The sequence below is a fragment of the Stigmatopora nigra genome, chromosome 2, assembly GCF_051989575.1.
Source record: "Stigmatopora nigra isolate UIUO_SnigA chromosome 2, RoL_Snig_1.1, whole genome shotgun sequence".
Taxonomy (NCBI): Eukaryota; Metazoa; Chordata; class Actinopteri; order Syngnathiformes; family Syngnathidae; genus Stigmatopora; species Stigmatopora nigra.
This window is the reverse complement of record NC_135509.1, coordinates 11,636,128-11,648,260: the sequence shown is the minus strand read 5'-3', so window position 1 is coordinate 11,648,260 and position 12,133 is coordinate 11,636,128. Positions and strand designations below refer to the sequence as shown.

General features: G+C 41.5%; 3 protein-coding genes across 3 annotated transcripts; 2 read left to right on the top strand and 1 right to left on the bottom strand.

Annotated features, from left to right (window-relative positions):
- Positions 1-433: 433 nt before the first annotated feature.
- On the top strand, positions 434-6,966 carry LOC144193278 (fibroblast growth factor 6-like). Its single transcript, XM_077712073.1, has 3 exons — positions 434-1,179; positions 1,628-1,731; positions 4,408-6,966. The coding sequence occupies exons 1-3, from the start codon at positions 843-845 to the stop codon at positions 4,582-4,584; spliced, it is 618 nt and encodes a 205-aa protein (XP_077568199.1). The 5' UTR covers positions 434-842; the 3' UTR covers positions 4,585-6,966.
- A 371-nt stretch (positions 6,967-7,337) lies between these two features.
- On the top strand, positions 7,338-8,522 carry LOC144193279 (uncharacterized). Its single transcript, XM_077712074.1, has 2 exons — positions 7,338-7,593; positions 7,674-8,522. Exons 1-2 carry the CDS (start codon positions 7,407-7,409, stop codon positions 7,961-7,963), a joined length of 477 nt encoding a protein of 158 aa, XP_077568200.1. The 5' UTR covers positions 7,338-7,406; the 3' UTR covers positions 7,964-8,522.
- A 67-nt stretch (positions 8,523-8,589) lies between these two features.
- On the bottom strand, positions 8,590-12,038 carry tigara (TP53 induced glycolysis regulatory phosphatase a). Its single transcript, XM_077712072.1, has 6 exons — positions 11,915-12,038; positions 11,165-11,202; positions 10,950-11,071; positions 10,795-10,872; positions 10,583-10,693; positions 8,590-9,559 (listed from the first exon to the last, which is right to left on the bottom strand). Exons 1-6 carry the CDS (start codon positions 11,986-11,988, stop codon positions 9,215-9,217), a joined length of 768 nt encoding a protein of 255 aa, XP_077568198.1. The 5' UTR covers positions 11,989-12,038; the 3' UTR covers positions 8,590-9,214.
- Between the last annotated feature and the right edge of the window lie 95 nt (positions 12,039-12,133).

The following is a 12,133-nucleotide window of genomic DNA, read 5'->3' as shown; positions in this document are numbered from 1 at the left end:
TTTCTCCTTAAAATTTGGTGCCGTCGAGCCGAGAGGCTGATTTTTGTGTTTCAAAAAATATGGAAGAAAAATTGGCATGTGGAGAATATTGTGATAAAGAGAGATGTTTGAACTGAAGCCCCTTTTCTGAGTAAATGATGTGATTTCACTCGGCACACCTGGCGATGTCACAGGTGTGACGATGGATTTATTTGCCTACGTTGCGGAAGGAGGAAAAAGTGTCCCCGCATGAGGGCCGTCATTGCTCTCCAGTGACAAGTGGGACTCCTTTTACACCTTCTTTCTAAATAAGGAAGCGGCCTGACAGACATATGACCAGCGACCCAATTTGGGAGCAGCCCCGAGGGCCCACTCACCCCCCCTCGCACCATTAAGCGGTCCGGCAAAGACAAAACGTTGAAGACGCTTTTCCCGCAGCCGTGTCGGGCCTTGCGAGTCGGGAGTCAGAGCCGGAAGGGAAGGAAGGATGCGGGGGCACCGGCTGGTCTGAGTGGGGGGTCCTATCCCTTTTTTTGGTGCAAGGCGGATTATTTCTCGCAACCCTTCATTTTGGTGGAGGAGCAGGAGAGAGAGCAAGTGCGTGCGCGTGTAGAAGGGGGGAGAGAGAGAGGCGTGGAGGTAGGAGCTGCAAAACATGGTAATCGCCAGCAGCAGCACCAGCACCATCACCTCCACCTCCAGCGTCGCCTCTCCTCCTCTTCCTCCTCCGCACCGGGGCTTGCGTTTCATGCCCCGCGCGGCTCCAGAAATAACCCTGAGCCAGCATGCCGAAGGGAGAAAAACAAGAAGAGCGGTATTTTTAGGCTCATTAATTTGGACCACGTGGTCTGAAGGTAAAGCGGATGGCCGGAGCTCACAGGCTCCTCGTCAGTATGTCCTGCGAGGCCGGCACGCCGCACTGGACGCTGACGGCGGCGGTTCTCTTGAGCCTCCTGCTGGGCATCGTGTCGGCGTACCCGCTGCCCAATGCCACCTCGCTGCTGGAGAAGCGATGGGAGACGCTCTTCTCGCGCTCCGTGCTGGGGATCTCCGGGGAGAAGCCGGAGCTCAACTGGGAGAGTGACTACCTGCTGGGCATCAAGAGAGTGCGGAGGCTCTACTGCAACGTGGGCATCGGCTTCCATCTGCAGGTCCTCCCCGACGGCGCGATCAACGGCGTCCACCGGGAGAACCAGTACAGTGAGTTAGCCTGTGCCCTTCGCGTGATCGTGTGTCATCTCGGTGGGGGGTGGGGGCGCAGAGACAATTCGATAAATTAAAAAAAATAAAAAAAAGCAGCCAGAGAGCGGCTACCCCCGGCCCCCCCTCCCTTCCTCTTCCCCCTTCTCCTCTTCCTCCCCGAGCATGACATGAATGTATGGACGCTTTTAGACCCAACTTATTTTTACGCCGCGGGCCAGCTAGGCCGTGGAGCCCAGCACAAACACGCAAATGGCGCAATCTCGCCCCCCCACAGAAAAGAAGAAAAAAAAAAAAAGAAACCGGATGTGAAGGATGCAGAACAAAGAGTCGTCACGCTGCAAGGTTACACCCATAGGCGCAGAGAGGCAGTGCATGACAAGACAACTACTAATGAGAATTAAAAAATACGCTCCTGGTACACATCATTTGTGTTTGGTGCTTGCAGGTCTCATTGAGATCTCCACAGTGGAGAGAGGGGTGGTCAGCCTGTACGGAGTCAAGAGTGACTTGTATGTCGCCATGAACAGACGGGGGAGGTTATATGGGACGGTAGGTATGCAACCCCGTCTTATTTGCACCCCAACGACATTGCAAATGAAGGCATGTGGAAAAAATAGCCTAACATTTGACTAATATTTCACAGTAGGAACTTTTGGTTGTTGTACCCAAATCAGTCATCATCGAGACATTGAGCTACACTGACATTGAAAAATAAATCTAAGAACTTACAAAATTAATTGGTTCCAGCACATGAATTTTTTTGTAAGTAGAGGAGTAGTTTGTATGTAAATTCTCAAAATTTTTCCACAGTCCCCCCAAAAACTACCAAGTAAACCCTTTAAAAATGATCAACGTTTCCAAATTTGGTATAAAATATGTGAGAAACACAATTTGAGAAAAATAATAAGAAAATTATTAATGTATTCAAATGAATAATTATGCAAAAACATTTCCTATTCAAGCAGGTGCAAAAGTGTAAGCAGAAAGCTACTGTTAGCAACAGACAAAGCACACATACATTAAACAACTTAAAATTATGACTTTAAAACAACATTAAATAGAACTCCAAAGGAGTAGCAGTCTACTGCAGCAATTTCAAAATAAAGGATCCAGGAAATGTATTGACGCTTTGTAGAATTTTGTAACTTGGAACTCTTTTTTTTGTATATTGGAACAGTATAATATCCATATCAAAGTGTTTTTTAACCTGAAAATTTTGTATGTAAAAGCATTCCTAAATCGAGGTACCACTGTAGTTTAGAAACACGAGATAATAGAAATTTGTTCCATTAGGACTGTGGATTGTGCAAGGTTATACTCAAGGGAAATTAATAAAATATTTTAAAAAAAAACAATTGAAATATAGCTTAAATTTGTCTAAAAGTAACTATAATGAGTGTTTTTATCATTTTTAATTGGTCTTTGTCTAACTCATTATAGGCTTTCAGAGTTGATTTGAAATGATTGATTTCAATATATGACCAATCAGCATGAATTGAAAAATACAGGAACCGCAGTTAGGGAATTTTTGTTTGTACATTTTGCATTCATCAAATATGCCATATCCTAAAAAAATAATGCTTGTAATTCACGATAACTTCCACACACCCCAAACTGTCAAGCAACACCTCAAAACTATTACGACATTCTGTTGTGTTCAAGGACATCTTTCAAAAGTGATGGATGGTTTATTTGCCCCTCTCATTTTTTTTGTTTTGGCAGCTGATGAGCACGTATAAAAGCTATTAACAGCCGCAATTTATAGGTGTCATGCCATCACTATGAGCTATAATTACAGTTTTATAAGTGGACACTGTGAAGCCATAGTTCATGAGTTGGTTGCAAACTGACCACTTGAAACTCATTAACTTTTGCTTTAGTAGAGTCATTTTGACATCCCAATGGCCCTTATATTGTTAAAATCTTTAAAGTTTGGGAAAATAATCCTAGTGTGTGTTTTCTGAGGCACAATATCCCGCAGAGTACTGGCGTGTGAAATGAGAGCAATCAGATAGCAGCGAGCCATGCAAGAATTACTCGGGGTACTGCATGATGGGAAATCCTTAAGCATTCCCTGCCTAATTTTAGCTCACAGCGAAAAAGATTAAAATGTGTACAATATTAGCAAAAGCTCTATCTTTATATTCATACTTGTAGAGATATTTAAAAAAAAACAGTAAAGAAATGAAGCGATTGTTTTTTTATATTATTTTTTGACGCTTTGCAATGTTGGAAAATTTGACTGGATAACAGAGCTGTTTATGGGATGTTGAATGAGAAATATCAATTTCACTGGGTAAAACATTTTTGCCTTTGAGTTGGGAATCTCCCTGCGCGACCCCTGACTCATTTTGCTATGCCAGGTCACATATGTGCCCTGCGATTGACCGCCGACCGATTTAGAGTGAACCTCAACAAGCTCAAAGGTATTTGAGCCGCATTGGAGAGATTTGTGTGCGTGGCCGCGGTAACCTTGGAATGACAATGAGGCGTCCGCGGCTCAGCTTGTGGCCCGACATCCTTGACAGGCAGAATGCATCTTGTCGGGAGTGATGACGTGTCAGCCTGCCATTGTGCTGATCTTCCGATAAGAGATTCAATTTAGACCCACGTGTTTTAAGTGAAGCCCACCCGTCACTCTCTAATAGCCGTACGCCGTGCGTCGCTTTCTTTAGATCGCGCTGGGATACTTGCTATAAAACGGAGGGATTTCAACTATTATACTGTGCTTATAAATAGCAAATCATGACAAAAGCAACGTATTAATGGGTTTTGCCATGTCCCCCCAACATTGCACAATCCTAAGTATAGAGCTGCAACTAATGATTTTTATTCAATAATTACTCGTTTAATCGGAAAAAAACGCCACAATTTCCTTCACAATTCAATAAAAGTAACAAAAAATAAAATTTGATTTAAGGCATGTTATAAGTAAAAACCTTTTGCCCCAAAATAGGGAAAAAAACGAATTGCATATTCTACTTTATTTATACGGCTCCAAGTACGTCAAACTTTTCAAGTGTTTAGTTAACAATAATTGGTAATCCAATTTGTTCAACAAATTTAATTATTGATTTTTATCCATTAGTTGTTGCATCATTTTTTACAATTAATTTACCTTAAATTGCATCTCTTGAGCACAGATTTTTTGTTGTTGTGAGGAGTCTACACATACAGTAAAGTGTCAGTGAAAATATCTCCCTTCTGTACTGCGCCCCATTACAGACAGTGTTCCACGACGAGTGCAAGTTCCGTGAGCGGATGCTCCCCAACAACTACAACGCGTACGAATCGGTGGCGTACAGAGGCTGCTTCGTAGCACTCAGCAAGCACGGCCGCGTCAAGAGAGGCAACAAGGCCACCACTGCCATGACTGTGACGCACTTCTTACCCCGAATATGAGCCTCCCCGACCCCACTCTGAGCAAAGGCTGGCAATAACACACTTATTTGCACATGTGGATTCTTTCCCAGGTAACTTCAATACCCCGTCCGTGTCCATACTCCAATACCAATACATCCAAACCCACATCGGACTGTCAAAGAGAATATCCAATAGTATTTATTCAGACTTTATATGTATATTTGGGTAGCTTACTTTATATTAGAAATGATGAAATGCCTTTCTTTGCTGCTTTTTTTTTTTTTTTGGATCGAAGCAATTTGTGCGGGGCTTCCTCGATGAAGTATTGCGGTGCTTGTGCAAATCGGGGGAATGCGATCGTGGGATTACCTCAAAGCGCCGAAACTACTGAAAAATATTCATGCATGGAACTTCTACAGAGGAAAATATGCCTGTGAATTTGTATTATTATTATTTTTTGCCGTGCAACCATCTCCATTTGTCAGATATGGTTTCTGGCGGATCACTTAAAAATGTGGTAGTGGTTGTTCTTGCTTTCTAATGAGTTAGCGGTGCCTTGAATTCCTCTTGTGCCCCCTTTCCCCCTTGTCGCATGCAAGAAATCCCGGTGCTTAAGTCAGAAATAGGGATGAAAGACAAGTCATTACACACCGCAAGCGAAGACCAATCCATTTGAACTGGGAGGGTTGGCAGTGAATAAGCATGTTTCTTCATTGCCATTGATGGTGGTAGACTCCCAATCTATTTGAACTTGAAGTTACAGTAGTGATTATTCACTTTAAAAGGATTGGCCGTCTATCGTCTATGAGTGAGCTTTGACAATCCCATAATTTGGTTTGCGGACACGGCGTTAAACCAGGAAGAACACGCTCTCGTTTTTAGTTTTTTCCTCAATCGGCTGCATCTCGTTTAGTGTTTTAGGACAAGGAATGATGATGGATGGGCTTTTGGTTTGGAATTTGAAGGCCTTTATGCGGGATTTTGCATTGTTGAGCCACTGTTGCCACATTATAGTCAGTTCACTGTTTTGAGGGACGTCAGAATTCTACACTTCAGGTACCCCAGTCTCTCGTGTTTAGATTTGACATTTGTGTTTATTATTAATAGAAGCTATTTATGCAAATTGGTGACTGAGTAGGTAGTGTACTTTACTTGAATGCAAAACTTTTGAGATAGCGTCTGTAACGCGGTGACGACGTGTCAAGGCTGGGAATGGGCTCAGCACGTGGCCACGCTTGTCGCCTGAACTCGAACAAGGACATTGATGTGCTTTTTTTGCTTTGTTTTTATACTTATATGTTGTCACAATTTACCTCATCATAGGCCCACACACACTATCGAAAATTCAGGTTGTTGTGTGTAGTGCATTCGGGGCTCATGTTTAGTAACCGAGATGGTTGTTGGTTTTCTGCCAAAGTGACAGTTTGAGGCCCTATCAATTGACCTGGAATCAAGAATACCAGGACAACAAAAATAAGGGGGTGAGGGTGGGGAGCACAAGAGTAAGTGGGGTGCACTGTCAGTAGCAAAAAAAAAAAAAAAAAAATAATCAAATGCTTCCAGGAAGGATTTTGCGGGTGGTTTGGTTGAACACACTTAATACTGTGATTAAACTGTGAGTATTATTACTATCACCACTCATAAAACTATGTTTGGCTATCGCCATTATTATTGTGTTTTTCATTTTGAATATATGACGGAGCAGAAAACAGTTTTTATGCCCCCTCTCCCTTAAAATGACAGTGTGGGTGTAGCATTTGGCTCAAAGTGCAGATCAATTCATGTGATTGAAGCCAAAAAACGACATGTTTAAAAGCACATAGCGATTTGTCAATTGCTAATAAGGTGCGAATCTAAGCAGTGGCGTTGCGGTCTATGCAACTTTGAAAGTCTGTTACAGCATGATGTAGACGAGAGAAAGTATTTCAAGTATACGGTGGGAAAAATACGCTCTTAATAAACTTCCACTTCATTAACTCATTAAGCAATGAGTTAATTCCATTTTATGCACAGGGAATTGTGAATGCTTCCTTCAGAGTCTTTACCCGTGTCATTTTGCTGAGCATCAGCCGTTTTTTAAAGCTGTATGTTGGTACACAGGGATCATCAAAAAAGAAAAGTGTATCCCTGTGTGCCAGCAGCCTTTGTTTCTCTCTCAGTTTCTTATTCCTGCACTGAAGGGAGAGTGCTTCCTCTCAAAATCCTCCCCCTTTTTAAACATATACCTCACCTTCTGCCTTAGTTCCGATTATTGAAATGATTGTAAATTAGTTTGACGCAACAGACTTCTTCAATCATTTTTTTCTGAAAAAAAAAGAAATATGATGGCGAGTAAAAAAAAAAAAACTATATTACAAATGGGTTTCCTTTTATTTTTGTACGTATGTGCTGTGCACAGCATTCGACTGTATTCATGAAATAATAAAAGAGATTTTATAAAGCTGTTGTGATATTTGAAGTTATACATTTTCTGACTTATCCATCCAAAATGCTATACTTTTCAAAAAATTGATGAAAACAAATCAACACAATAAACAAAGAGACTGGGAAGCTTCTTTGCCAAGTGAACACTTGCACGCGGGAGCAGTTTGGCATTTGTCCCTTGCATTAACTTTTATATTTTGCTTTGTAAAGAGATCACCAGTTAAAGCTAGCAGGAATTCCACAAAAGCAACCCTAAACTGCAGACAAACAAACGGTCTTTGCTTCATTTGCGTAAATGAAACAGCCGGTTCATCGACCCTATGTTTAAATAGTCCCGCTGGACTTTCTCCTCAGCTAGAAAACTGCTCACACACTAACCGACCCACAGCACTTGGTTTTCTGCTCCAATTGGGAGAGCGCCCCATTACCGAGTGACCATGCAAGCAGATTTCTTGCCATTCCTCCTGATTGCCATCCATGTTTCTACCTTGGAATGTAAGTGGAGATCCCAAGACCAGGAGGAGGTCCAGATCTCGAGTTCAGGATCATATGAAGCCATTGCAGCCAGAAGGACGAGCTATTACCAACAGTCGAGCCACAGGTCGGCTAGGCTGCCTTTTCTGGGTGAGCTAGCAAACCAAAATCCTATTTTTGCAGTTGGTGGATTCTGAAATTCAAATGCTTGCCGGTTGAATTTCTCGCAGTTGTTCCCTCCGTCTCGCTAAAACGCTTCCTGGCTCCTTTGGTGAGGCGACAGAAAAGGAACGAGGAGGTGAACCCGTCCGACCCGTTACGGTCTGAGTCGGTTCCCTCTGGTTCAGTGATGGACCGCAAGGATTCAGAGCACGGGCAGCCGGAACCGGAACCAGACCAGACGGGAGCCGTGTCCAAAGAGACCCTCTCTTCATGTGATGACCCTCTAAAGGTGTTGCACGCCAACGGGCCGGTGAGTCCGGTCAAGACCAATATAGCGGAACAAGCAGAACAAGAATGACTTTGTGAACTGGGAATCCTAAAAGAATGCACTAGAACGTCTGAGACTAGGAGTGGTCAATGATGGTCAAAACTATTGTTCCTGTCAAAAATAATGGAATCATCTGTTCCATGAACAAAGGTTCCAAATCTTGTAGTAACATTGTTTCAGTGTAAGTTAGTACTGATCAGTCTTAATGCTTCTGCTACTCATCAAACATGTTACAAGTGTCACGAAGGAGCTGTTGATCATTTAGATTCAAAAGGAAGAAGTGCTGACGCGGCTGATCATCCCATCAAGAGTTGTATTTCCTCATAACCAAGCTATTCACGTGATAATAATACTATATCAAGCCAAGCTGACCCATATCCCTCTAATGGGCGCTTGAAGTTGGCACACCAATGACAATTTGTAATTAAAGCTTTCCATCAAAAGTAATAGTATTTGTTTTGTTTCAGTTGTTGTTATTGTCCACGTTGCTGTCCTTTAACCTCCTTTTGTCAGTTAAACTTTGCCCAAGAGGTTGCGAGGGTTTATTTTGCAGTTGGAAATGTCATCTTTAGTAGCAATTGTTAAGTCAGAAAAAATGTTTTCTTTGAAACTACCATTAATCTAACTGACTCAGTCAACTATCGGACACCAAGGCATACAAATGATAACGGTATTCATTCATTAACTTATCACAGAGGACTTATTTCAAGTGTACTTTTAATGCACGTGAATGAAACAGAAACTTTGCAACAGTTTCCTTCTTTGTGGTTCTTAGAAAGTAATGACGGGCCCAGTTTCATAAAATGATATGACCATAGTCAGCAAAAACAAAAGCATACAGGAAGGGAGAATGACAGATCAAACCATTTCAACTGGGACTTAGAGATGGCAGCTTCCTAGTCAAAATTGATTGGACATTTTTGCCATTAGAGTTGACAACATGTATCAGTCAAGTGTCAAGAATTCAAGCAATGAAATCTTAATGGAAAGAAATGACTAGAAATTTGTATGAACAGTTTTCACATCATGTATCAGTGAAGTATCAAGATTCCAAATGATGAGTAGAATCACTGATGAAGACATAAGTGGGCATGCGTTTTTGGACTATTTCAGTCTGAGAAAAATGTATGAGTTAGCCTGTAGCTTCGTAGTTTACGTGACCATGAGAAATTTGAGAGTAAAATCTGAAATGTTTTCTGATTTCAAATGCAACTCAGAGCAGTGATGCACATAAGAGAATACAAATGACAACTCTTCTAGATCTTAATCCATATCCATTGACTATGTTTGAACATGATCCCCTTTGTTGACAAACAAGCATCGAATACCCGCCACTCTGAAAGTCTGGCCGTCCTCTTTGGCCAAGGTGAGCACAAAGCGACTTATGCCGGCATTGGGACTCAGAGAGAACATGCGTGCTCTGCTACAGCCCTCGGGCAAGGGGCACATTAAATCGTCCATCAAGTAACGCATGGTCACACACAAGTAGGCCCCGTGGGAGACCACCAAGGCGTGGACGGGGAGCTCGTCCTCGGAAGAACGCTCGTCTCGGCCTCTGTCCGGCCAGTGTTGGCGTCCCACTTCTTGGACCATTTTGAGCCAAAATTCTTTGACGCGCTGCTTGACCTGAAGACAGTAAAACGCCTGCCCGTCAATTTCTGCAGAATCCTGACGCAACAACGAGCAACTATATGAATCAGACAGGTTCTGATTATAAGCCTCCAATCTATCTTTGGCCACCATGCTCATCGGCGTCATGCACTCGTCCCACGCTGGGGTGGCGCCGATTCAAGTCCGGAAAGTCCGGTGACATATTACTGGAATAGAACGCTCCACGCCCGCATACGAGTCAGTGGTGGCTTTTTAAAATCAGACCCGCTCTTACTAGTAAAGAGGAAGTACTTTGATGTCATTTAAGTATGAGGGTGCAGAGGGGCCCCTCACATTCTTATTTAACACCTAGTACGATGGTCTGTTATGTTCTGCCCTCTAGCGGTTTGCTTTGTCCTCTACATGGAATTTCATCTGCTTGAATGTGGTTGGATCAGAATGCAGGGGACGGTTTAGTTTCCCAGCTGAATGGGTTTTATTTTGATATTTACTACCATATTGTGCTATGTCACATGTCAGGACCACTTAAGCGTTTATGTGTACATTGAAAAAAATCAGAGGGGTAAATATTGAAGCATTGAAACAACTATTTTTATCTATTTTGGATTTCATTTTCCATTAAACTCAACCTATATCATTTACAAAAGGAGTGTTTTTTTATAGGAATTAGTCATTTGGACTAAAGTAAAAAGGAAACTAAACTAAAGAGCAACTCTGCAAAACAGTAAAATTGAGTCGCTTTTTGTTTACTGTTAAAACGACCCTTTTACAAAAGGAAGAAAAGTTATAACCATATTTTACAACTTTGATTGAGGAAAGATTGATATTATTCCTGAGTGTAAAGTTTAATTTCCTGGATCCTTTTGACTTTTAAAAAAAAAAATAGTATGTTTGGACGGTAAAGTTACTAAAGTTAAAACACCACTTTAAAATGTAAATCTGTGTAATTTCTGTATTTAAATACAGTAATCTACCATTAAATTGTCAATTAATTTCTTCCTACAATCACAATAAATCAATGAATTATTCAACTCTTACCTGCTCTTGAGTTTCTCCTTGCGGAGGAGTGAAGGAGGCAAATGACACACCAGCTGCTTTGGCCATATCTTTAGCGTCCTGTAATCGCTTCCCCTCCGCTATCCCAAAACTCTAAAAAAATAAAAAATAAACAGAAAGCGGTTATTTACATAAGTATTCAAAAATCAAGATAATGCGTATTTGTAAATTGGGGGAAAAAATGCCACACTGACTTTCTCTTTAAGTAGAGGGTCACACACCAGCTTGAGACCAGCACAGCTACTATTGTGCTTTACAATGGTTTCAGCCGTCTGTAAAAGAACTACAATTATCCACCTGACCTTTTTTTATTCACTCTCTCCCAAACAGATAACATAAAACAACCGACCTGTCGAGCTCGCAGCATGTCACTGACGAACAGGTTGGAGAACTTGACGTCCTTCAGATAGCGACCTGCAGCTTCAGCCTGCTGCTGTCCCACCTCAGACAGTGGGCAGTCTATGGCTTGGCCTGGATTCAAAATAGATGAAAGTCAATAAAATGAATGTCTGAAAAGAACACATGGAGACTTCCGTCGTACTGAGTTATTACGTGACACTGTACCTTGTAGAAGGCCTTCTTTATTATACTGTGTTTCTCCACTGGAAAAAAGAAACTTATTTCAAATACCACAGACAACGACAGACTTCAATCATGTGACTCCATTTTTTTCATCCTATTGCTGTAAGTTTTAAATGATGATTTGTTATGAGAGGACTTTCAAGCCATTTGAATTGGGATGGCTGAATGCAAACTATTTTCTTTCTAATCAACATTTTACTGATTATGTATACGGAAAAATGAAATAAAAAATGGAAAATTTATTTAAAAATATACTGTTCTATTTTTTCCCCATTAAAGGTTAGCTATAAACAACGTCACTAAAAGTATAATTATAATTCAGATATAGCTTCTTCATATATAATGCAATATTAACATTCAGAATGCGTGTGGTTTGCATTTACCTAAAATGGGATTTCATTTATATTGGTGCAAGGCCAGTTGCCACAATAAAATAATTTTACCATCATTATTATTTATATATAATATATATCAATATATAAAAAACGTACATAAAAATAATTGCCCAATTATGACTAACTTAGCAATGGTTAGAGATGTAGCGCCCTCTGCTGTCCACTTTGAAACATTACATGCCGTGCCAATCAACTCAAGCTGTGATGTGCTGCTATTAATAAATCGTGTGTGGCGATTCAAACACGCTTGCGTTACGATAAAAGTGCATGTTAGTAATCGATTTGTCAGCTAACTCCCAGCAAAGATAACAGGAAAGCAAGCTAGCACTGCACTTACTGTCGAACAAATGTCAGGCCAAACGTTAACGCCTCCATTTCCTGGGTCGTCAAAATGCGAGCAGCCGTCCGCATGAATAAGGAGCGACTCTTGGTGACGGAAGTAAAAATGTCGACCCTACTTCCTGGAAACCTAAAACGTCAAGCGTAATGCCGATAATACGCACGCAGGACGTTTTGGAAAACCCACCTTGCAAAGTTTACGGCAAATTGCGATGAT

Bases quoted from the DNA above. Each gene is read 5' to 3' on its own strand.
- LOC144193278 (XM_077712073.1), top strand. From the start codon at position 843: ATGGCCGGAGCTCACAGGCTCCTCGTCAGTATGTCCTGCGAGGCCGGC. The intron at 1,180-1,627 runs GTGAGTTAGCCT...TGGTGCTTGCAG, and splicing joins CCACCGGGAGAACCAGTACA to GTCTCATTGAGATCTCCACA. The intron at 1,732-4,407 runs GTAGGTATGCAA...GCCCCATTACAG, and splicing joins GGGGGAGGTTATATGGGACG to ACAGTGTTCCACGACGAGTG.
- LOC144193279 (XM_077712074.1), top strand. From the start codon at position 7,407: ATGCAAGCAGATTTCTTGCCATTCCTCCTGATTGCCATCCATGTTTCT. The intron at 7,594-7,673 runs GTGAGCTAGCAA...AATTTCTCGCAG, and splicing joins GGCTAGGCTGCCTTTTCTGG to TTGTTCCCTCCGTCTCGCTA.
- tigara (XM_077712072.1), bottom strand. From the start codon at position 11,988: ATGCGGACGGCTGCTCGCATTTTGACGACCCAGGAAATGGAGGCGTTA. The intron at 11,203-11,914 runs GTAAGTGCAGTG...TCTTTTTTCCAG, and splicing joins GGCCTGACATTTGTTCGACA to TGGAGAAACACAGTATAATA. The intron at 11,072-11,164 runs GTACAGTGTCAC...TTTTGAATCCAG, and splicing joins TAAAGAAGGCCTTCTACAAG to GCCAAGCCATAGACTGCCCA.